We start from the raw sequence: 25,545 nt of genomic DNA, 5'->3' as shown, positions 1-25,545 counted from the left end.
ACACACACACAAACACACACAGCACATGACAGTTGTCACTCTGGTATTGCGTGTCAGGATATCTAACAGGAGTGGCCAGATGCCACAACAAATCATCTTATAACTTGTGTTAGAGGGGTGGGACTAAACAATGAGACAGTTGGGGGGAGATACTTTTTTTTATTAGGGGTATTAGATACTTGCACTTAACATTACATGAAAATCCGAGTTTTTGACTGGCGAATGACGGAGATCTGTGTTTTGTCTGTCAGTAGAACAGCTGTATCTGAGACAGCATGTGCATTGCATAATACGCTTTCATCAACTTTTACAGGTTATATAATGTTTATTGTAGCTATATGGGCGCTTAGTTTTTCTTGTTGTTTAATTAATATTACTACATTATTAAAAATTACATTCAATAAAATTATTATAATATTTAATATTATAAATACAATATATAGAGTGATATACAGGTTTTCAGATTCTTTTTCAAACAAAAACTCTCATGTGCTTGCTAGAACGATATCACTATACTGTTGCATGACCCTGAGGATATGACACTTGACTCCACCAATGTTGTGCAAACACTTAGAAAAGGTGTGTGTATGATTGTGTGAGAAATGTTTACATTGTCCTCCCACCATTAAAACAGACTGGATCTTTGCTTACCAAAAAGACACTTTGATATGGCCTAGATACTTGCACTTAACATTACATGAAAATCCGAGTTTTTGACTGGCGAATGACGGAGATCTGTGTTTTGTCTGTCAGTAGAACAGCTGTATCTGAGACAGCATGTGCATTGCATAATACGCTTTCATCAACTTTTACAGGTTATATAATGTTTATTGTAGCTATATGGGCGCTTAGTTTTTCTTGTTGTTTAATACACTTGGCCAAAATCTCATGATATAAACGATGAAGCGATATATATGCACAGCATATTTAAAACATACAAAAGCATATTGGCTACAACTAGACGGCAAATAGCCTACTTCTCCGCTCTTCAAACACACAAAAAACATTAGCCTTTACAGACATAGTGTTTGAAAAAGAAAACGCTGTACTTATTCAAACATCAGTTATTTATTTACCCTTGCATTGCGAACAAGCGGAGTTCTGTCTCCTCCAGGCTGTGCGCGGCACGTCAATCTGAATGGAGGCGGGGTGAAGTTACGAGGTTTCGCTGACAGTTTGAGGATACAATGGCGTTACGAAGTTTTACTGACAAGCTCTTTTTAATGCTTATAATGGGTTAAATATTTGTAAAACCGTCTGATTTAAAATAATAACGAAATATAATAGAGATATGAAGTTTGGATAATTTTCCATGGCACACCTGACTGGGCTAGGGTATGGCAACTGCCATACGGAAATGTATGGCAGAGATCTCCCTGATTCAAAGGTGAAGTGCCTTTTTTTTTGTTCAAATTCTCTTGAATCCCAGCTAAATGTGCGAAGACAATTATAAATAAGCCATACACTGATTTCCTCAAAAGTGTAAACAATGTGACAGAAACTAGTTTGAAAATATTCATAATTTTTGTAATTCAATTCACAATTCAATCGCTAATACCTTCTGAACAGTAGCCCTGATCCTCTAGTTGCTGTTATGGTTGTAACACTAGATGGTGGTAACAGAAAGTCTAGGCATGCAAGATAGTGAAGTTGAAAACAATTCCTGCCACAGATCTGAAAGAATTCCAATTTTTGGCTACTTCAGTCTTGCGTCTCGTCTCCAGGATGGATCAAAACATCCAAAAGCTGTCAGGTGGCATTTTTCTGCAACTCCACTCAAATTCATGACCAATGTTGTGCAAACACTTAGAAAAGGTGTGTGTATGATTGTGTGAGAAATGTTTACATTGTCCTCCCACCATTAAAACAGACTGGATCTTTGCTTACCAAAAAGACACTTTGATATGGCCCTAAACAAAAGAGAAAACCAACAAGCATTAATGCAATCTCTTTCAAAGAATGGATAACTGCAATGTTTGAGCCCTAAAAGTTGAAGAAATGTGAATTTAAATAAACTTTACTTTAAATGCCTGGAACGCAGCTGCAGGAATGAACTGAAGATCTGTGCTTTAAACAAACAGCAGCAACATCTAACAGAACAGTAAATGTGATGCTTGGTTGTGCAAAAGTCTCTTGATTCTAAACTGATTCTGTCAAAAGGTTAACTCCTTAAAGTAAACACTCATCATACTAATGTGAATCATACTAATACGATACTAGTATAACTTGTCCCATAGCTGTAATGCGTAGCTCAGATAATAACAGCAAGATCAGATTCAGCTCTGATGCCAAACAGAACTGAGGATTTGACTCCTGTCGCTCTACATGGAGTTCCGGATTATAAAACGCACTAATCTCTGTGCTAGTGGTCCATATCTCTGATGACGATTTGGGTGTTTGGTTCACTCTAGGTATTCTACATATCAAAGAAATACAAACCAAAGCAAGTAAAGTTGTACATACGGTATTGCACATTTAATTTAATGCATACACGCGTATTTAGACACTAGTATCTCACAGACAAGTTGCATGTGAGATACTATAAGCAGGGCGTTAAGCTGCATGCTCTGCCGTTATAAATGCACAAATGCATCTCTCACACACAGCTGCTGCAGGTTTCCATCCATCATTTAACAAATGTTCTCCAGTGTGCTGGAAGGTTAAAAATATATGCTGAATTGCACAGGGCAAATCATGCACAGGCAACACGGCACATAAAACAGGTCAAAACACCAGCAGATACACTCTGTGTCCTTTCCACTTGATTTAATCACGATTAATCGTATCCGAAATAAAAGTGTTTGTTTACATATTATATGTGTGTACTGTGTATATTTATTATGTATATATAAATACACACATATACAGTATATATATTGAAAATATTTACATGTATATATTCATATTCATGAAATTTATATTATGTAAAAATATATTTAATATATAAACATAACATATTTCTCTTAAATAAATATTTGCATGAGTGTGTATGTTTGGCCCGTCTTCCAAAAAAAAAAAAAAAAAAAAGAGACTAGGTTTCATGGCTCTGCTCAAGTGGAGACATCAAAGAAAACTAATTCTAGCTCAAAATATGACTGCCCTCCACATACCCTCTACAGATCACTATAGTACTACGTCTGTGATGCAATTGAAGCTGAAAACATCGAAATCTGCCCTGAGATTTACATTTAATACAGAAATCATGGTGACCAAATGATCCTATTGGCAAGTAAAGGTTTTGATGTAAATGATTACAGCTCTATTGCCAATACCCCACAGTGCAGAAGGGGCTTCCGTTAGCTGCTTTGTCATTCAAATGAAACCCATTCACAGACCGAGTACTATGGCAACATTAAACAAACAAACTCGACCGAACAAATACACTGGTTTGATATTAAAGACCCCACGAAAAATTGGATTTCAGTCTATGTCTGTTAGCTTTGATCCCACCTGTGCTATAGTGAATTTGTACTCTAAAAATGGTAAACTAATAATAATGTACAATCTTTCTCATCTGGGAAAACACTCCAAAAATATTAATGACTCCTACATTATGCAGATTTTTGATAATGTCCCTTCCCTAATATAACCTGCTGAATTTTCCATGCATCCAGTGAAAGCAGAAATAGGACAAAAAAAAAATGCTTTACAATCTACTATACATTTTATATATGAAATTATACAATTTGTACTGTGTATATTTATTATGTATATATAAATACACACATATACAGTATATATATTGAAAATATTTACATGTATATATTCATATTCATGAAATTTATATTATGTAAAAATATATTTAATATATAAACATAACATATTTCTCTTAAATAAATATTTGCATGAGTGTGTATTTATATATACATAATAAATATACACAGTACACATACATATTAAGTAAACAAAAACTTTTATTTTGGATGCGATTAATCGCGATTAATCATTTGACAGCACTAGAAACAATAAAAGAATAGTTGACCAAATATAGAAATCGTTTACACATCCTGATGTTTCAAACCGTATGAATTCCTATTGCAAACCACAAGTTTTTTTTGTTTTTTTTTGAGAAGAATACGCTGGACTGGGGTTGTCAAGATCTAAAATTACAAAAAAAAATTACATAAAATAAACTCAATGCCATTTATTTAATGTATTTTTAAGTTATAACAGTTTCGTATGAAAAACACAAACGTATGAGAATCTTTTTAACAAATCTAGTTTGCCGGATCGATTCACAACTTGTTTTCAGTCTGTTCAAAATGTTAATTTTTAGGTAAACTATTCATTAAAGCAAATGGATTACCACATCTTTGTGAAACAAAAGTACTGATATCTTTTTAATCAATGTTTCTTCTTGCATCTCATCACTGAAAAACACTAAAATAAATCCCATTAATTAATCATATGAGCTGAGAACAAATTTGTCTCATCTGCCTGGGTGCATATGAAAGATTTATTGAGATATTCAAAAACAGACATTAAAAAGTGAGTATGTGTTGGGGTAAATGTGCGGGTACGTGTGTGTGTTTCTCCACAGGGGGCATTCTTGCATCGGTGGGTTAACGGGTTCATTTCTGTATCCCAGCATGCACTGATGCATCCTTTATGCCGCAGTGTATGTGTGGGAGCTGACATGTCAGTAGGAGATGAGGTGCGTATAGGTAAATGTACATGTGCATATGTGCACAAGTCAAGTGCAGTCAAAAACAATACTGGAATTTTTTTCGCTGATGTTGAACATCCGATGGATTCTGGTATAGACACTGAAATCCATTCGCAACTGCATCATAACAACGGCAGGGAAATCATAAAAATATGCTGTTAACATCTGATAAAGCCAATATTGACAGAATTGCCAATAATGATTGCTCAGGCATCGCTCACGACCTGAGGCACTAATGGATGTCATTGCACATTAGTCATGGGTCACGACGGTCAACTAATCAACTATGTGTCCGAAAATTGACTGGTCAAATTAGCGAGCTCAACTAGTTTATCTAGATTTCTTCCTGCATCCATCCATATATATTACATTATATTATACAAACACAACCATCCAAAGGTTTGGGGTCAGTATGTTTTGTTGTTGCTGAAAGAAATTATTACTTTTACTCAGCAATCCTTTATATTGATCAAAAGTGACAATAAAAGACATTAATGTTGCAAAAGATGTCTATTTCAAATGAATGCGGTTCTTTTTGAATGTTCCATTGATTAAAAAATCTTGGGGGAAATAATGTACCACAGTTTCTACATACATACTAAGCACAACTGTTTTCAACATTGATAATTATAATAAATGTTTCTTGAGCAGCAAATCAGCATATTTGAATGATGTCTGAAGGACCATGTGACACTGAAGACTGGAGTAATGATGCTGAAAATTCAGCTTTGCATCACAACAATAAATTACATTTTTTAAAAACAATTAAATAGAAAACAACGGTTTTAAATGTAATATTTATCAATAGTATTAGTTTTATTGTATTTCCAATTAAATAAATGCAGGCTTTTTGAGCATTACAGACTTCAAACTAGGGCTGGGCGATATGGCAAAAAATTAAAATCTCGATTTTTCCTAACATTTGACCGATTCTCGATTTTTTTCGATTTTTAACTAGCCAACTAGAAAAAGTAACTACAACGTGATTTCTTCATTAACCCTATAGTTAAAGTCTATTCCAAGTGCACCACACATGAAGCTGTCAACATGTAAATGTTAAACAAATCACTTGTTAAATATCTTTGCAGAAAAGATGCATGAACTACAACTACATCTTGTACAAACTTGTCTTATACATATGTTCAAGGTATAACACCAGTAGACTATTATTAACTATAAATGTTCTGTAAAAACAACAGCAGCTTTCAGTCTGTCACCACGATGCAAACATAAAATATCAGACATACAGCAGTAGTTATAGGTTTTTTTTATTCGCTTGCGCTGCTTTTCCATTGTTTTTTCTATGTAAAGATGGACGCGTTTGACTGTTGCACTCACATCTCGCAGCGTCTCATGCATGAAACGACATTCTAAAAACGTGGCGCTCAAGTTAAAAGAAGTTCACTCAAATCTTCTTGCATGTTTTTCCTATTCCACTGCCCGTGTCGCATCTTTGTAAACGTAAAAGGTGTAAACGTGTCACACGTAAAGTGGTTAATCATGTGCACTGACATGCGGTTGGATCGTTCTTTTCTCTTTACTGTTATCATTGGCATATTATCAAAGTGTCTAATTCTAACATTTGGTCATATTTCTATTTAAAATCGCGATTCCTCAATTTCTAAAAAATTAAATCGTGGCAAAACATGCAATTTTAATTAATCGATAAAATCGGAAAAATCGCCCAGCCCTACTTCAAACATTTAAAATAAATCTCCCCAACTCCAAACTTTTGAACACATTAACTGAGCAACTGCTGAAATATTCTCACAAAATGCAGGTTTCGCCTGCCTGCTGAAGTAACAAATCCTTGCAATCAAACCAGTCACTGTCTGCTGATGATGCCAAAACATCAAACATCTGGAATAAAAGACTTTCAGTGTAAGAGGGAGTTAGAGCTTCAGTAAATAAATCTTCATGTAAATTAATCTGACATCATATGAATTACGACCTCATTACACAATGCATAAACAACAAACTTCACATTTATCAGGACCAAATGTATTTCAAGATCTGAAATACTGCGGTAGGGCATCCTATGAATGCCAGGGAAATGCAAAACTAGGGATGTACCGAAATGAAAAATCTTGGCCAAAGCTGAAACCGAACAAAATGAAACCCGGCCGAATACCGAACACAGTTTTATGCATTTTTGAATTTTGATATGAATTTTTAAAATACCGCAATACCGGTGCATGTCGCTTAAACACGTTAACACCCGGTCATGCATGAAAAAAAAATACCGTCATGTACCGTGAAACCAGTATAATTTTGAAAAATACCGTGATATACATTTTTGGTCATACCGCCCAGCACTAATTATTATTGGCTTACTTTTTTTTTATTTTACAGAACAACAGTAAAATGACAATACTAACATTTATGAATGTTGATGGAAGACCTCAGTGCTTCTTTTTGTTGACAACAGCAGATTTACAAATGATTCTCATTACGAATATATGTTCGTTGCATGTATCACATTGCCACATGCCTTGTAAAAATTCATAAAAATGTGACTAAGCAACTGACGAGTAACACTGTTTCAGTGCAGATTTTCCTTGGGCTTTGGATTTGGAACCCTTGCTAACGAGCTTGGGCAGCGCTGTCAGAATACATGCAATTCGTACAATGTAACATTCTGCAGTTTATTTACTAATTTACTAATCGTTTGAGGCCATTTCACGATTTCAATCATCATACAGTAACCAGCAACAACCATCGCTTCCTCTTCTCATCGAAGACATGCGATGCAGTACTAAACGGTCTCTCGCTGTCGGTGCTTGTAATGATTTTTGCGTCTTTCTCGAACAGTTTTGAATGCTTCCACACTACCGACATGTTTGCTGCATTATAAAGAGTGCGCACCTCTCACTCTACATTGGTTGCAATTTGATCGTGTCACCAAAAATGTCATTGTTTGGTACAATTTATTCTGTCTTTTTTGCGTATTCTTTTTTTGCCATTTTCGGCCGAATAATTTCAGTTGCCGAAAATTTGGTGCATCCCTATGCAAAACTACATATTTTCATAATCAACTGGTCAGTGGGTTGTCTGAACAAGTAGTTCACTATAGTCAAGCTTAAAAGTGAAAATGTTAAACAGCAAAACCCTTTCTAAGAAGTTGCATGTGAAAATTCATCCCTTTTAAATCTCCAGCACTAAAGAAATACAGACGCTAAATGCACATTCTTGCTTTCAGGGCTGAGATATGCTGTTTAACATTTACAATTTAACATTTACAGGTTAACAAGCCAAAGCATAGCATATTAAAACTCACTCAGAGAGGCTGCATATATCTAAATCCTCAACTCCAAATTAAAAATTAAAAATTTAAATTATACAAAAAAAGACATAACCAACTATTCCAACCCATTTTCAATTAACAGTCAAAACTTTTAACTTGGTCTCACCAGGACATGTACTGAACTGCAGCATTCATTCATTCTATGGCAAGAACCCTTGAGCGGCAATAAGCATGACATACTCCAAAATGAATGCTGTCCTTTACAGAGCAATAAGCTGAGAAAACCACAAAGAGTTTTGGACATGTTCGAAGTTTAACGCTCTCTCATTGGAAATGCTGGATAACACTGCACAGCCCTTTTCAAAAGGAGGTGATGACAACCTTGTCGGTGTTAAAACAGCTTTCTATCCCTGTATTCTTGTCGCACAATCTGCAATTTACGGCCTGAACTGAGTTTCAAAGTAGGCTTGATGAATGAAAAGATTAAAAGAATACCCAAGACATAAAGAAAGGCAAAACAAAGTGAGCAAATAAAAGAAAGTACATTAGCAGGCTGAAGCCATCTTTGAAAACTTCAAGGTTTACAGCTTCAGTTGTTTCCGCAATAACTGGAAGACCAAAAGAAGAATAAATAAAAACCATGATTATAAAATGCCAAAGGGCTGCACAACAGATTTTTAGTTAGCTGGAGAATTAACAGAGGCTCCTAAGTTGGGGCCCACTGACATCTTACAGTTTACTGAGACTGTAAGACAGTTTACTGATGTCTAGGATAGGGATAGGAAAGAATGGAAAAAATATGCGAAAGACCAATATGGAGATATCAGAGCGGGAGAGACAGCTCTGGACTGTACAAAGATCTGTACAGCCTTTTTCTGGATTTAAGGCTTTTAACAAAGTTGATTACCGTAAATGAGAATCCACAGCATTTGGTTATCAAAGCAAGCCTGCAACGCAAATCTAGCATGTGCTACTTCATAGCTCCAATTAGTCTGTTTTACTATTAGGACCTATTGTACTTTCCACAAAAATAAATAATAAATGTGATAGAACAGGGATTTTCTAATTTTTTAGCCAAGAAAATGACGATTACCTGTGACTGCAATACTGTGAAGTGATTGCATTACTAAAATATAAATTTTATAAATATTATATACACAGCTATATATTTCTCATTTATACAGTGTGAGAAAAACAGTAAGCTTTATATTATAAACGCAACAGGTTTTTATATTGGTGGTCACGTTTTATTTTAAGGTCCAATTCTTGCAATTAACAAACCTTTAACTCCGACTTATGCCTCAAACTCCTAATTTGCCGCTTTTAGTTAGTAAGGTAATTGTTAATTTTAGGTATTGGGTAAGTTTAAAAATGTAGAATATGGTCATGCAGAATATGTGCTTTATAAGTACTAATAAACAGCCAATGTGTTAATAATAGGCATGACAATAAGCAACTAGTTAATAGTGAGAATTGGTTCCTATACTAAAGTGTTACCATTGTGTCGTACTAGTCAAAACAAGTGACAAATATTATCTGGGAAATATTTACTTAGATAAGGCGCTATATAAATAAAACTCATTATTAAGTTAAATAGTACCTCACAACCCCAAAGCTAAAAGTGACAGTGGCAAGAAGAAAGTGTTACATTATCTTAAGTTAATATGTCAAGTATGCTATCCATAAAAACAGTTTGTTTTCTCTCAAACTTTCCAGTTTGAAAACTCCTAATTTAACACTTCAGTGAACTTCATATGCTGAATCTGAACTGCCGTCACTAGACACGAAGTCGCTCGCACTATTAGAAAGACTGAAAAAAAAAAGACAGAAAGGGAGAATGTTGAGAACTTCACGACATCTTCAGAATCCAAATAAATCATGGACAATGAAAACATGGTGTGCAACTGTGTGTGTTCCAGTGTGTGTGTGTGTGTGGATGTGTGTGTGTGTGTGTGTGTGTGTGTGTGTGTGTGTGTGTGTGTGTGTGTGTGTTTGTGTGTGCACTTGTGTTGTGGGTACATGGCAATTCTGAGTGGCTTGCCAATACTTCAGCGTTCCCATCCAATCAAATGACTAGAGGAGCGCTCCTTTTTATGGCATCCAAAGCTACTCTCTAAGAGTCTGGAAGGAAATGCATAGAGCACCAGAAAACAAACAAAAAGCATTCAAAAATGACAATCAAGCTCAAACAGTCTCCAACAATCAAAACAGCTTGTGGTAGATAACAGTGTCTCAAAAGCCGCACATATGACAAAGAGACTTTGAACGGTGTTTAAGATGCAAAAATATGGAAAAGTTTATCTTTTGTTTAACAAAACAGCTTGTTATGTGCACAAAAAGCCTTAAACGATCCTTAGTGGAGTCAAGTTTTATGGCAAAACAATGACATAATTTTTCAATTTTTACTTTTTTTTTTTTAAGCACAACGCTTGCAGAAAATGCTTCTGTGCTCATTACTGAATGTCTATTGATCCGTAATGATTCAACATTCATCATGTCCTGACATGCTTTTGAAAAAAAAAAAATAGCTACCATACTTTTCATTCTATTAAAACTTTTCACTCATATCAGTGCTTGGACTTTCAGAAGAAAACACCATTCTAATTTTGTCAAATCACTATAGCATCATTATTATGATATGCAGTGAAGCTTAACCTGATTATATGCTAGTACAAGTAGTTCTTGAGGAAGCATTTTTCACAGTGTGTAAAAAGAGAGCTATAGAGGTTGATAAGGGTAATTGGTCAAATCCAGTCACATGGTTCACTGAAATCTAAGCTTGTCGCATCTAGAAAATCAGCCAACAATTACTCGGTATGCTCTGAACTGCAGGACCAGCTGTTATTTATTTTAGAGCTGTTATGTGACACTACGGCCAGTCTAATACCAGCGGGGTCAGATTAGAAATAATGACCATATTCAAAAAGTCAGTCAAGTCTGATTGCGGCACTGAGATGCCTTTCAAGATGAAAAAGTCTCTGATCTGGGCAGTTAGCTATTTAGAATAAATAGTCTACAAATGATTAATCTGCTAATACTGTAATGGCAAGGTATCTCCATATGTGCCACAAAATCGGCGTCTTATTTTTAATTTAAAAGCATTACAAAGTTTAAGGTCCCTTAATTCAGAAAATCTTGGAATAGTATGGGACGCAAGTCTTCAAAGACCATCAAGGAACTGCAGGTGGAAGTCTATCCCACAACAGATGTCCCATTTGAAGTATCTACAAAAATAAAGTCTGGGATTTCGCCACCATTTAAGTGAATCCCTCCAAAATCCACAAGCTGACACGGAGCTCTGGCATTTTTCTTGTGAGTGAGAGAACGTGTGTATGCGTGTGTGTCCGAAGTGGATCTGAAAGTCTCAAGATGTGTAGCGGTTTGAATCACATTAGAAGTTTCCATTTTAGGTTACAAGATATGATAGGTTTTCCTAAATTAGCAATGCACAAATCTTTCCTCTTACCGTAGCACAATTTTTCTCTCAGAGGCTGCAACCAAAACGTATTACTTATTGCCTCAAATTAATTACACATTTGAAACCAATGCAGACTTCCCTAACATTACCTTCCTAATGACTCTGGGAACTCCTCCAGAAAACCCCCTATAGTCAGTCAGTGTAATTTTGTGTTGAGCGATAGCCAGGTAAGATAACAGTAAATCTCTCTCCCAACTCACCCATGACAGCATAAAATTCCCTATAATTGTTTTAAAACTCATTGTCTGAGAAAAACACTAAACTGGGGAACAAAGATTTTGGACACCGGTAAATATGATTGGACTAAACAGAGGAGCCAGTCAAAACAAATCAGTAAGAAAATCTAAAACCCCACAAAAGTGTCCGCGTACAGCTGTAAGTTATCAACCTTGTCCGTCGACCCTATTTGCATGTGGATATTGCATACCATGACTCCCCCACTGACCTGCATGAATTAGCACTCCACGCTAGGCATGTGTTACTGGAAATGCAGAAGAGTAATGAAAGTCAAGAAAACACAGGGTCAAGTTCCGCATCAACCATAAAGCCAAAGCTTACGACTTTATCTCGGAACAATGCAGTTGATTGTGTGACCTTTACTTCATAGTTTTTACCTTCCTGCTCCCAACTAACACTCCTCCATGAGAATGCAAGCCAGAAGTCAGGCGGTTTGTACAATCCGCAAACTCACTCGACCGGCAGCACACCGCCATCACACTAAAAATATTGCATAAGCCATGTGAGGAATTCAGAGTCATTTGATTTTCTGTGGGTTTTAACCAATATTGCGGAGCAAATGCTTCCAACATTTGTTTGAAGAAGTACAATAGGGTGATGGTATTTCAGTAGTTTATGGTAATTTCTTTCCTGTATGAATAAAGAAATAAAATACAGTCCAGAACTGTAAGTTTAAAAGTACATTTATTTCATACTAAGTACAATAACTGATATATCGCTCTAGACTTACAGATATAAAAATTATAATTCAAGTACTACTTGTGCACAACGCATATTTCTTGTTATTAAGCCTAAAATGTGTTTTAATACCATTATTAATGAGGACTGTATGACCTTTGAATAATATCAGTCTTTAAATGCAAGAAAGTATACTTGCAATAGTTGTACTTTAGCACAATCAAATATACTTCAGTATATCTTTAGTTGGACTTCAGCACTACTTCCACAAAATTAATGTGCATTAAGTACAAAATTAATTCTTCCAATTTTGCAGACTTTAAGTATACCAGTTTAGTATACCAAAAGTATAATTGCAGGGTATTTTTATTAAGCACATAAATATGTAAATTTATTTGTAGCATACTTAGCATGAAATAAATGTATTTAAAATACATTTCAGTATATTTATTTTTTACTAGGGACCTTAAGTCAGAAATGCTAACAAGATTTGACAGATTTGCTTCAAGATTATCAATGAATAACAACATATTTAGGTATTATGAACTAACAATGGCCAACTTGAACATTTACCCAACTTGAAATGTAAAACTATATGTAGTTTTATTCAAAATTAATACAGTAAAAGTATTGTTCATCGTCATCTCCTGTTAGCTAACTGCACTGACTAATGTACATCATCTGATCTGTATTGTAGTGTTACTTTAAAATTGTAATTTTACCAATGATCAAATACAGACAATGAACGTAGTTATGATTTAAATGCAACCCTTGCATTTAAATCTGGAGTAGCTACAATATGATTTGCCTTTAATCTAAGATTGAAAGGAACAGCTGTTTCTATGATTCCTTCTGATTGCAGGAATCATTAACAACAGAAACTGCCTCTTCAACAAACCAACAGCAGACTTTACAACCAAAACCAAACACCAGTGCTTTGATATCAGTCACGAGAACTCTCTAAATAATGACTACTTTAAGTCCCTTCAATGGAGATTCACTATTTTAAGGAACTGATCAAGTTGAGATTCACAAGTCCTATAGGCTACATCGAGAGAGAGCCGTCCAATCATTTTAACCAACTTTAAAACAGAACCTCCCACTTTCACAGCCCCACACATTGAATCGCATGCTAGTGCTTTATGCCCCAAATGACACCCAAACTTCACAATGACCACATTATTTAATCTTTGACACCCAATGTTGCTAGGAAACATGAAGGATCCTCAAACCAATACGGTTTATCCATTACCATTCAGCTTTACATCAAGTCTCTCTCACTTCAAATGGATCAAAATGGAACAAAATGGAACATAGCCATTTTACACAGGTCAGCGTAAATTTGAGCTGTGCACCTTCATGTACGTCAACGAGTGAACCATAATTCATGTACCACTGACACCAAATATGGAAGGCGAAAACATTTTAGGGGACCATCAAGTGGTGCATTTTATGTCAGGCTCAAGTTCCCTCCAATTGTTGGCTTACATGACGTCTATTCTTGGACTTTGTTGGTGAGACTGCTGGACGTAGACTAATCAAACTGGGATGGGCTAATCCTTGGTCATCGCCTCTTAATTCTCTCGTTAGCGCAGAGGAGAGCAGCTGTAATGAGGGGGTTCTGGCACAGCGGCAATAAGAGTATTTATTTTTATGGGAGCACTCTGTTGTTTCAGGCCTTGAGCTTGGGTCTGGGATCTCTCTGCAGTGATTTGGTATAATGACATCCAACAGGAAACCTTAATTAGCCGATCAAAATATGAGATGCAGTTTATCCTGTTATATTTTGCCCTCTGGGTCTGGACAAGTCAGGTAAAATATCACAAAACGAGCACATGTGTAATCAACTTAGCTTAAATATCATATCGTGACAACAGGTCTCATCACATCCAGCGTATCTGATTCCAGTTCACCATTTAATAAATGCAAATCTAGATTTGGAATACAGATGAGCAAAACTACACATTTTCAGTCGACTGGTCGGTGAGTTGTCTGTATGACTAGTTACTCTTAAGGACAGGGCTTCCTTTAGACTGACTAAAAGGCTTACCACATCTTTCTGACATTAAGATTGAGTTTCAGTTTTCATTTTTCTAGTTATTTGCGATTACTGGATGAGGATTTTCACAATTATTTGGTTTTACATCGACAAAATATTTTAGAGCTGTGTTACTACAGCTAGAACAATTTATATTCAACTCCTAAAGTCCATTTCATTATTTTCCTGACTTCTCTAGGCCTGGAAATCAAAACACTGAAATTCCCTGTGGAAGTACTGATTGTATAATTAGGTTGATTTAGGGTCACATCCACCAGACCTCGATCAGATGCATTTCTTAAGGGACACATTCTTGTTCAGAAGCAGTTGGAAAGAGTGCAAAAGAAAGTCACAGAATGCAGTAGTCTTAAGATGTATTTTTTACATTTCAACTATTTTAGCTTATGTATGAGACAGTACTGTGGACATGGACCAACATTAAAATAATAACAATATTAATAGCATTCAAGATATCTGACAGATATTCAACAAATACATAGGCTATAAACTCTTATTGCACAAAACTACTTGAAGTCTGACAATAATTATCTTGAAATTCACAAGTTGCGCTTTGATGGCTACAGTTGTTCTGCTTTAAGAGAATTAATTTATGGATGCAACATCTCAAGAGAGCTTCCCATGCTGAGATTCTAACAGCACAATAAAACCAGCATGCCAAAACATTGCATCTCTAAATTCATCCGCTGTAAATCTTTGCTGCTAAAAATAATAAAGCTAAAGCAAAAGCATGAATAAAACAAAATCTAGATTAACTTGTCAACCTCATTGAACCATCTCTAGAAACTTGTAAAATATAACAAACTAAATTAAATACCAAAAGCAAACAGATTCCAAATCAAATCTAGTGTTAAAACGTGGAGTAGCCGCTCAACACAAGCTCCAGATGCAACAAAACTCGGCTAACACACACACAAACACAATTGCATGTTCAGACAGTGTGGAGCAAATGCTAAAAATAGCTGACCTGCATCTGTAATGCAACAGACATAATCATCTCACGGCCCTAAATCTGGTGAAAGTAATTCGTTCAAAGCAAACACAACATGCAGGTTGGCTGTAAAATCAGATGCACAAATTAACAAAGTGTCGCTTCTGCCATTGGAGCGTAAAGGACAACTGACCTGTTATCATGAATCCTTGAGGACAGTGAGAGATGAAGTGTTTAGGGTAATGTTTGTGGAGCCGATAGTCTTTCTCGCTCCGTGACCGCGTGCGATCGGAGGCCCGGTCTGAGAATTCGGAACTGGGCCAGGCCTTGCGCAAAGTGGTGCTGCGTGTTTTTTTCATGATGAGCCCCGATAAACACAGTGTGCCGGCACCAGCTCTGATATCACACCACCGCGATCACACTCCGGACATGGCGGGATACCGTCCTTATCCACCTCTCTCCTCTTCTGTCAGTCCGATGTAAGTGCATGCAGTGAAACGCACGCACACACACTCAATCACAGATGCTCGGGTTGTGAAATCCCTTAGGAATGGTTTGGGGTCCTCCCGGTCCTGAATCGGTCAACTGCAGATGCATCCAGCAACACATCACCCTCCACACACCTAATCCTGGCTTGCGCTTTCTGCAAACAGAAGAACACATGCACACTACTCTCACATGCTCTCCGATCGCAGCGGCATGTGGATGGAAGACGAGGAGGTATGTGGGAGTGGAGGGAGGAAGGGTACGAGGGGACTCATGTAGGAGAGATGGAAGGAGGGGATTTTAGAGGGGTTGGAGTGGGGGGCTGCACCGTGAGAAGAACCCTAGATTCAGACAAAAGATCAATTCAGTCGCGCTTCACTCCACTAGTGCAGAGCCATTGAGACAAAGGAGACCCCCAAAAACAAATTAGACTTTTAAGACCAGGAACCACAGTGGAGACAAAGTCTTCGTGTGCAGGGCAAGGGTCCTTCAACCATGCAGAAATGACAAGCGGGAAAAAAAAGCGTATATGTGGGAGACACAAGATCCAAGTCCTCCCCCTTCTCTGATTCAAATCCAATTCTGGAAAGAGCTCAATCTGTTTAAGAAAAATAACATGTCACACAGAGACCCGCTTGGGTGCATTGGAAGACTTGGAGATTTCTGACGCGTTCAGAAGATAAACACTGATGCACTGAGTGAAGATCTGTCCGTCTTCTAGTCTTTCTCCAGGCTGTGTTGTCTGACTTGCCTCTCTTGCACCAAGCACTCGTAAAAGGCTGGCGCATGCAGCTCCTGCTTTCGCCTGATGATTTGAGGAGCTGTCCGTCTTCAGACTTGTTGATCCAGTCAGGGTGCGCTTCTCGCCACAAAGAGACGGCGAGAGAAAGCCCTGAAGGTTCTCACTTTCTGGCAGTCCGCCCAGCCTATAGAAACCCTGAGCATTATTTACATACGCTGCCTCGCGAGCTCCTCAGACAGTCGAACCGTCGCAGTAAAGAGCGTGTGAGAAATGAGCACGAGGAGTCCCTTATCTGCAAGAGATGGATGACAAAAGAGTTGAGTCTTGCAGTACCTTTTCCAAAAGAACTTATTTTCTCTCTCTTCTCTGCTTTTTTCACTGAAAATCCCTTCTTCCTCCAGGCAGAGTCATTCACAATTCCCACTCACTCCCGTCAGTTAAAGCACCAGCTGCAAGAGAAATTCCTTTGGAATGCAATAAAAGAGATCCCTCCACGGTAGCGCGAGCGGGAAAAAGGGGGTTTGGGGAGCAGCGTGGAATGGTGAATGGAGATCTCTCCCGCCCTCCCTTTCTCTCTCTCACTCTGTCACGCTGTCATCCCCCCCACCTCTCCTGACAGGAGCGCAATCACGCAGCTGTTTGAGAACACAGCCAATCACTCCATGTCAGCAGACAGAGAGAGAATGTGACAGAATCTCTCTCTTTCATGCACGGGAAACACACACTGCATTATTTAGTCAGAGTTGGAAATATGACAGTCACAAAGACACACAAGAAGCAAAATGCTGGACATTTCGGTGTATTTATCCTTTTAAATTTCACATGCTAAAAACTTTATTGAAAAAATAATATTATTATTATTATTATTATTATTACTATTAATGATGATGAAAATGTTTTTTTACACCACAAATGAAAATGTGGCATTTAACGCAAAAAAAATATATAAAAATCTATCCATCTATCATTGGTGAACAGAAAATGATGGCACATCATTTCCAAACAAGCTATAGTTTTGTCAAATTATGCAATAAGTTATATAATATTTTTAAAACCAAAACTTTAAATTAATTAAAAACAAAAACTGTTTACTTATAAAATTGTACTTAGCAAATTCTATGAAAGTAGTCATTTGAATCAGCCATCCAAAATGAATCCAAAAATGTTTGAGCTGTCAATCCACAAAAAGGTATTAAACTTAATACATAATTTGAGTTGTGGCGGAAATGTATTCAAAAAAAAAAAATTGAGGGCACTGTCCCACAACAAGCTGTAATCTTTAAGGTTACATTTTTCTACATTTTTTTTCTAATAGTGTCCACTACTGCACATTGTTAGTGCACAAATTAGACTAGTAAAAGTGTATAAGTATTGTTTTCTGAAAGTCCACAGGGCCAATGGCACTCACAGTTAGGAACCACCCTAAACACCATTTAAACAGGATCTCTTGAAGATACTCTGTGCGTGAGATGTTTTTCCATTTTGTCCAGTATAATGTGGGTCTACTTTTCAACAAACAGTATTTAACAAGGCTGCTCTGTCTTTCTGACTCTTTCACCTCCGCAGGGCAGATCATTAATCAGAGGGAGGACTCCCTCTCTGTCCAGCCAAATGAGCAGCGAGAAACTAATGTTTTTCCAATACGCCACAGATCAGAGGTCACCCATCCATAATAAAGCAGACCATCACCATCTTTCTCATTAATATCAACAATCTGTGCCCACGGCTTGCAGCGAACAAATTGGAATGGAATTCCTGAATGGAAACAAAAGGATGAAGGTTACTTATTCAAAGAATGGAACAAATAATGTCTAAGTATTTATGATTAACTAAACGCTGTCTTTTGAGCTTCAGAAATGTTTTGGTTGAGCACTGATGCTTTGCAGGCAGAGGGTGTTGGGTTACACAGCTCTTAATGGAACACTATAGAGTCATGGCGAGCAGAAACCTGCTGTAGGTCAAATGCAAGCTTGGCTCACTAGTACAAACTTTTCAGGAGTCTTGGCAAATGCAGTTTACAACTTTCCATGAGGTCTGGACAGTTTTGAGGAAGACAACGCATCCACTGTGGCTAGTTTTATCTAGTTGGATATAGAGCATGGCGTTAGCAACACTAAGGTCATGGGTTTGATTCCCAGAGAATGAATAGGTTGAATGCAATACAAATCCGCCTGTATCTTTGGGATTGTCAGAATTTGCATTTAACATTCTCTGACCAATTGCAACACCAAATGTTTACGACTCAGCCAATGAAAAAGTTCCACTGTCTGGACATCTTGGCATGACAGTTTCACTGGGAAACCCTCTGCTGTCGTTTCACGCCTTGCAAACCCTTAAAGCTTCACGGAAGCCTTGCGAATGGCAAAAGCTGATTCCAAATCATCAGTTCTTACTCTGCTGGATCTATCTGCTGCTTTTGACACTGTCAATCCAGCTGATATATATATATGTTTCTTGGTAATTGTTAGAAATATATAAAAATAAATAGAGAAATTCTACATAAAATAGAAATGTACTAACAATTTCTAGGTTTTCAGTATAGATGAATAAATGTAAATATAGTGAAAAAAAATTTCTACCTCACTTACATACCATTTAAAATTTGGGGTCAGTAAGATTATGTATATATTTTATTTTTAATTTTATCAAATTTTTTTTTACAAGTGCCTATAAAGACATTTAAACTGTTAAAAAACTTTTGAATGCTAAATTCCAAAAATGTAAGAATCCTGATATTCCAAAATTTATTATGGCTTCCCCAAAAATATTAAGCTGCACAATAGTTTTCAAAATTAATGATAATCAGAAATGTTTTGAGCAGCAAATCAGCATATTAGAATGATTTCTGAAGAATCATGTGAGACTAAAGACTGGAGTAATGATATTTGCTATCATATTTGACAAAATAGTGCATTTAAGCAGCAAACAAGTGATAAAATATCAAAGTATATTCATAATGAATTTGTTGTTAAACATCAAATTCAGGGTTTAAATTAAACAACTAAAACTTTAAACATTTTATTTCCCCCAAATCACTTTATTTTAACACTTATATTTTAAACAATTTTATACACATCATAAACCTATGCAAAATTATGCAAATATAAATGGACCACCAGCACAATCCAATCCAACAATCAAAGCAATAATCACCAGATTAATTGATTATCAAAATAGTTGAAGATGGTTCTATTGTAATACCAGTTTTTTAAACATGTATAATGCAAATACTGTTTTTTGTTTGGTTTTATTTTTGTTACTAGACTACGTTAATACTGTGATATTCTTAGTTATTGTACATAAATATGATTATTTCATCTCATCTGATTAATTAGTCCAATAAGCTTCTAATACCATCACTTCACCATGTTTCTGCCACAATACTAAATGTCCTTGCACACCGAGTGCGAAATTTTCGTATGTTTTTTCGTATTTGTCATCCTTTGATATCAAAATACTTGCTATAGATGTGAAAACGCAGAAAATCGAAACTGATCCGAATTTTTTTTACGATGGATGAAGTTTCGGAGGCAGTGTGTAAATGTGATTGACATAACGTGAGGTTGAATGTATTTTTTTAACATGCGAAAATTTCGGATGAGAATTTCGGATTCAGTGTGCAATAACGAAAAGCCATCCAAAGCGTCTCTCTTCATTTCCAGACAATGTTATTGGTTTCTCTCAAGCCATTGTCAGCTTGTTCCGGTCCTCTCTGTGTGACTGATCCCACACTTATGCTAGGCTGCAGGTTTTTTTAATACATTAAGCTCAGAAACCCCCATGCATGAGAAAAACGTGTTCTGAATTATCAACCCTGCCCCCCGCTTTCAAACCATACTGTTTTCCTTCTCTCTCACCCTCTTTTCTTCCAGGACCATCACAATCTCCTTCTCCCTCCTCGCAGCACCCCATACTGCAAGAAACACACCGCTGATACTCCCACGCCAAACAATCCCAAACACGCCTCCATTAGTGTTGTCAGAAAACGCTCCAAGCTACACAGACAGCTCTGTTTGCCCATATTTAGGCCATTCCACCTCCAAAAATACCAAAAATCACTCTTACATTTGCCATAGTAATGAAACAATTAAACAAGCTCTTCTCTGACTATAGGAATCAGCGTGTTGAAACTAAGAAGTTGCCTTTTATTTTACACCAGTCTGAACATGCAGTCACACGTACATCATGTCTTTGGACTAAGGGTTTCAAAAGCAAAACTGCTCTGAATCAAAGTCAATACAACATATTTAAAAAAGACAATTAACAAGAAAAAAGAAAACTACTTACTGCTATTAAATAAATTTTTTGCATACCTGAATAACTTTCACCGCTGAATAAAATTCACTACCTGAATAAAATTCACTGCTACTGCTATCAACGACTGAAATTGCTAACATGCAACTCTACTGTGTTGTGTCGGCTTTGAGCAACAATGCAAACGGTGATAAAGTTTAATCCGCAGTTTAAGTCATGAGATATACTATAGTACTTTTTTGATCCTGGCACTTTGACTCTGCTCCCATGAGCAATGCATAGGCCTATTTCCTTATCTAACCTGTATTCATGTGGCACCTGATTCAGTAGCTCATCAGCTCATTAGTAAAGTGCACATGAGCTGAAATGGGTACATGTCCACTGGTGTGGAAGAAACCCGCTCAATATCACCAAAAACGCCAGAGGTCTGCTGCTTTAATAAAGAGCATCTGTAAAATGTAGCTACAGCAAGAGTGGTTGTCTTCAGCATGCTTTATAATTTGCTTTTGACATCACTAGAAAACAAAGAAATATATAACACCTTTCATTTAAATTGCTATTCTGATCAAAAAATAAAAAATAAAATAAAATAAAAAATATGCACACTCAGCTCCCACAAAGAATAAACTGCAAAACCCTGCTTACCTTCACACCAGTTGACGTGTGTAGTAAAATGTGCATGGGAATCTAGAGCTTGATTGAGAAACACTGATCTAGAGCCATCTCCATTAGTGGCCCTACACAATCTGACCAGAAACAATCAGCAGTAAAGTCTGTTTACAAGAGTCCATGTAAGATGTGGTGTGCATTATGAAGACAAGATGGGAAAAGCATGCTGCTCTTGATTCTACTGACACAGGGTGAATGTTTTGTATTATAAAGTTGGTCTGAGGACATACTTCTGAAAAATGCAGTGTTATTTAAACGGAATGTGTTCTTTCCCTCATATATAAAGATGCGCGTTAAATATCGCATGCGATTTATCGTGCAGCCCTATTGTAAACCATATTTTACTCTCAGTTGGTGCACAGCAAGTGTTAATTAGTGGTGTTTACTAAAGCAAGCATCACTAGTACTGTTGCTTATGCTTTTGATCTCCAACCCAGCTTCAGCGGGTCCTGCACTGTTTGGGGTTCAGACATAATGACACCTCATATTGTTTGGCTTTTTAGTCGTGTGTGAGGTGTGTTATTACTTTAGGCGATCCGACTCTCAAAATTCGCCTGGAGGATCATAAAATGAGAAAACAAAAATCCCAGAGGTTTATATTAAAAGTCATATCTAGAGACCAGAATCCAGTAGAGAAATACAGATGTGGGCTCTTTTCTCATGATGTGTGTGGCACAGTCTCCATCTTTATAATAGTTTTTTTTTTTTTTTTTTACACAAATGAAGGACTTTTGTTTACAAGTTATGATACCTAAATCTTGTTGAGGAGAGTTTGCTATTATTATTCTGAGTAATCAGGTCATGTTTTGCTTTTGGTGGCAAGTAAAATAAAAAATGAAATAAAATATAGCGTAAATACAGTAAAATATAAATAAAATATTCACTATTTTCATCTAATATTTATATTTTTTATTTCAATTAATTTTTAATAGCTTTAGTTAGGGTTGCAAAGGGGTGGAACATTTCTGGTAAATTTCCGGAAACTTTCCAAAAATCCATTCCAAAAAAATCCTGGAAAGTTTCCAAAATTTCTGGAATATTTCCGAAATTTACTGGAAATTTTCCACCTTTTTGTAACCCTACTCATACATAAAAGTATAAGCCCTTAAAGGGGCCATATCATGGAAATCCTAAATGTTTATGCTCTTTTGAAATAAATTATTTTTATGTACTATGTAATATTTACAACTCAAAGTTGCCTCCCTAGTTCATCCAGATCATTTAGGCTACAGGTCACTGAGAAGTCATGACTACTGTGAAGCCACAATGAGTACATTATTATTTAGTGTACATGTTCCTCATCAGGGCCTAAAACTAACAAGCTGCCACACCTGCCAATGGCCAGTGACTTGAGAAATTTACCCGCCATAAATATTTTGTAACAGCCATGAAACTGTAAGTGCATTATTTCATAAAAAAAAATAAAAATAAATGAAATTAGGCTAAAAAAAATATTTACTCAAATTATAAAAATTAAATCACTAAGGAAATATCACTATAGCATTATATACTACAATATATCATAATAACAACTTTACGTTATATAATAATATTCATTTTCATTTAATTATTACTTTATATAACAACAGTACAATTACAATACTAATTAACGGCTGTCTTTTTATTTTCTTTCAAATGTTAAAATATTAGAGCTTTTATTCTGGTGAAAAACTGCAGGAAAAAAAAAAACTTCTGAAATGCTTGAAAAATGCCTGTTTCTAATTATGAGCAGTTTCTAAATCATAACTGTTTTTAGTGAGAGAAACCTTGACCAACATCAAAATAACCAAACAAAAGTGGCTCCTTAAACTGAAAGCATTAAGAATTTTACAACATGCAATAATACATGTGGATGTTGAATGCGAACTGAATGAGGAGAGCTCTCCATGTGCATGCCCTAACAGGAAAGCGCCAATGCAAAGCTGCTGCCAATGAGGCCAGGCCTCTGGACTCCTCCTGCCGCAGCCTAATTTCAGTAAAAATGAGCAATTATAACCCTCCATGAAATAAATAGCCAGCACAGAATGACCTCTGCCAAACCACAACTGCATGGCCTCAGTCCAACCCTTAACCTGCAGGAGGAACTTCAACATTCATTAGGTACCTGAGCTCAACGTTCTCACCGTTCTAGACAGTTCTGTGTTTCTCAAGGGATGGCAGACTGGTGTGTTTAAAAGTTCTGGATGTGAAATAATGTGATCATATTGTACAGATTAAAGAGCAAAGGACTAAAGGTGGTTTCAAATGACATGGTGCTCAAAGTACATTAGCGGTCTGTGATTGTGTTAGTAGGTTTAAAATGGCTTGACCAATTTAAAGCCATTTTTATTTCCCTGAAGTTACTGATAAAATGTCAGTCTTTCTTTAAAAATATTTTTGCTACTATGCCTTTAAGATTTACGTATTCTGTTTCTACATGGCCCTTACATTGACCCTTGATGTTTTTCCTTTCACCCATATACACACAATCTACAAACACCCCAAACTCTTTAATCTAATTTTCATATGATACATGTCCTATATTAAGTCAAGCTGCACACATTAGGACATGACCGTTTCCATTTTCCATGCACAAAAAGCTTCGGAGGACCTTGACACATCACATACATCTTGGCATTCTGACATTTGTTTGGCCATCCCTGAGGAAAACTTTTATCGCCCTGACTCCCTAAAACCGCACACAGGCGCTATCTGTAATCCTGGTCTACATCTTTCGACAGGCTGGTCTATTACAAAAACATGGCTTTAACGAAGAGAAATGAAGCTGCCTGGCAGATGTGTTAAGCCCAAAATCAAAATATAACAACAATGAGAAGTTACATTTTGCATAAAGAAATTGTTTACTTGTTACTGTTAGTTAAAAATATTCCTGTTGAGTTCTATCATTGTTGTCATTACAGTTAACATGTGCAATAAAAGTAGTACTTTACAGGTAAAATAAAGGGTTTTCATTACACTCAAAATTTGTTTATATATAAAAGGACTATAATACAAAGCAATCAATTCACATGCATATAAATAAAGTAATTCTATTTCTGACAGATGAATTAAAGTAGCTACTACATCAAAAATAGAAAAAAAGGCAAGCGCCAGCTGAACAGCCGCTTCCAGTTTGGACTGCTCTGTTGATTGTAATGGGAACGATCTAGTTTCACTCGTGTCTGGTGTAGACGCACATAACCAAACTTCTTTGACAGATGCAAGCACTCAGGTTTGTTTGCTGTCATCTCTTAGGCTACAGATGCATTTTTGCATTTTAGGCCTATAATAAGCCTGTATATTAGGCCACAGGATTTAAAGGGATATTCACACACAAAAAAAAAGACACTTCTGTCATCTACTCTTCCAGTTACAAACCTGTATGACTGACTTTCTTTTGTGAAAAACAAAACTAGATATTTTGAAGAACGTTGGGAAGCAAACAACTTTGGAGCCCATTAATGACCATTGTAGGGACAAAAAAAAAAAAAAAGACAAACCTTTCTCAAAATATTTTTTTATATGTTCCACAGAAGAAAGAAAGAAATGAGGGTCGGTAAATAACAGAATTTCAGTTTTGGGTGGAATATCCCTTAAGGCCAAAACAAAATTCAAAAAGCAAAAACTGATTTGAGCGTCAGAATTAAGGACTTAACTGCTAACACACGAAGGCTTGCAAAAAAAAGTAAATAATATGTAAACTATCTAATTATTTATCTTATTTTAGGTGCTTAAATGGAAGATTCACCCAAAAATAAAAATTCTGTCATCATTTACTCTCTCTCTCTCATGTTGTTCCAAACCTGTATGAAGTTCTTTATTCTGCTGAACACAAAAGAAGATATTTTGAAGAATGTTGTTGGTAACCAAACAATTGATGGTAGCCATTGACTTCCATGGTATTTTTTTTAAGTAAATACAGAGGAAAGCAACTCGTACAGGTTTGGAACAACTTGAGAGTGATTTAATGATGACAGAATTTTCATTTTTGGGTGAACCATCCTTTTAATTGTCTTGAAAATAATGCCATAATGCAAAAAAGTCATAACAGTACTATAATAATAGGACCAGAAATAGACATATGACCAGTGTTCGAACTATACCATGGACTTTGGTATAGTGTGT

At 36.3% G+C, this 25,545-nt stretch overlaps 1 protein-coding gene across 2 annotated transcripts in view; it reads right to left on the bottom strand.

The window, feature by feature from the left end:
- The window catches only part of LOC107660172 (storkhead-box protein 2-like), a 78,714-nt gene that overhangs the window by 28,950 nt on the left and 24,219 nt on the right, over positions 1 to 25,545 (bottom strand). Inside the window, exon 1 of one of the 2 annotated variants that reach the window (XM_016449414.1) lies at positions 15,484 to 17,029. The exons of the other annotated variant lie outside the window; for it this stretch is intronic. Within the exon in view, the coding sequence (XP_016304900.1) occupies positions 15,484 to 15,649 (166 nt within the window). The 5' untranslated portion in view covers positions 15,650 to 17,029. Of the gene's footprint in view, positions 1 to 15,483; positions 17,030 to 25,545 lie in introns of those variants that run through there. 2 annotated transcript variants of the gene reach the window in all.

The sequence above is a fragment of the Sinocyclocheilus anshuiensis genome, unplaced genomic scaffold (genome assembly GCF_001515605.1).
Source record: "Sinocyclocheilus anshuiensis isolate Anshui unplaced genomic scaffold, SAMN03320099.WGS_v1.1 scaffold888, whole genome shotgun sequence".
NCBI classification, from domain to species: Eukaryota; Metazoa; Chordata; class Actinopteri; order Cypriniformes; family Cyprinidae; genus Sinocyclocheilus; species Sinocyclocheilus anshuiensis.
Note: the sequence above shows the minus strand (reverse complement) of the source record. Positions and strands in the feature narration are given on the sequence as shown.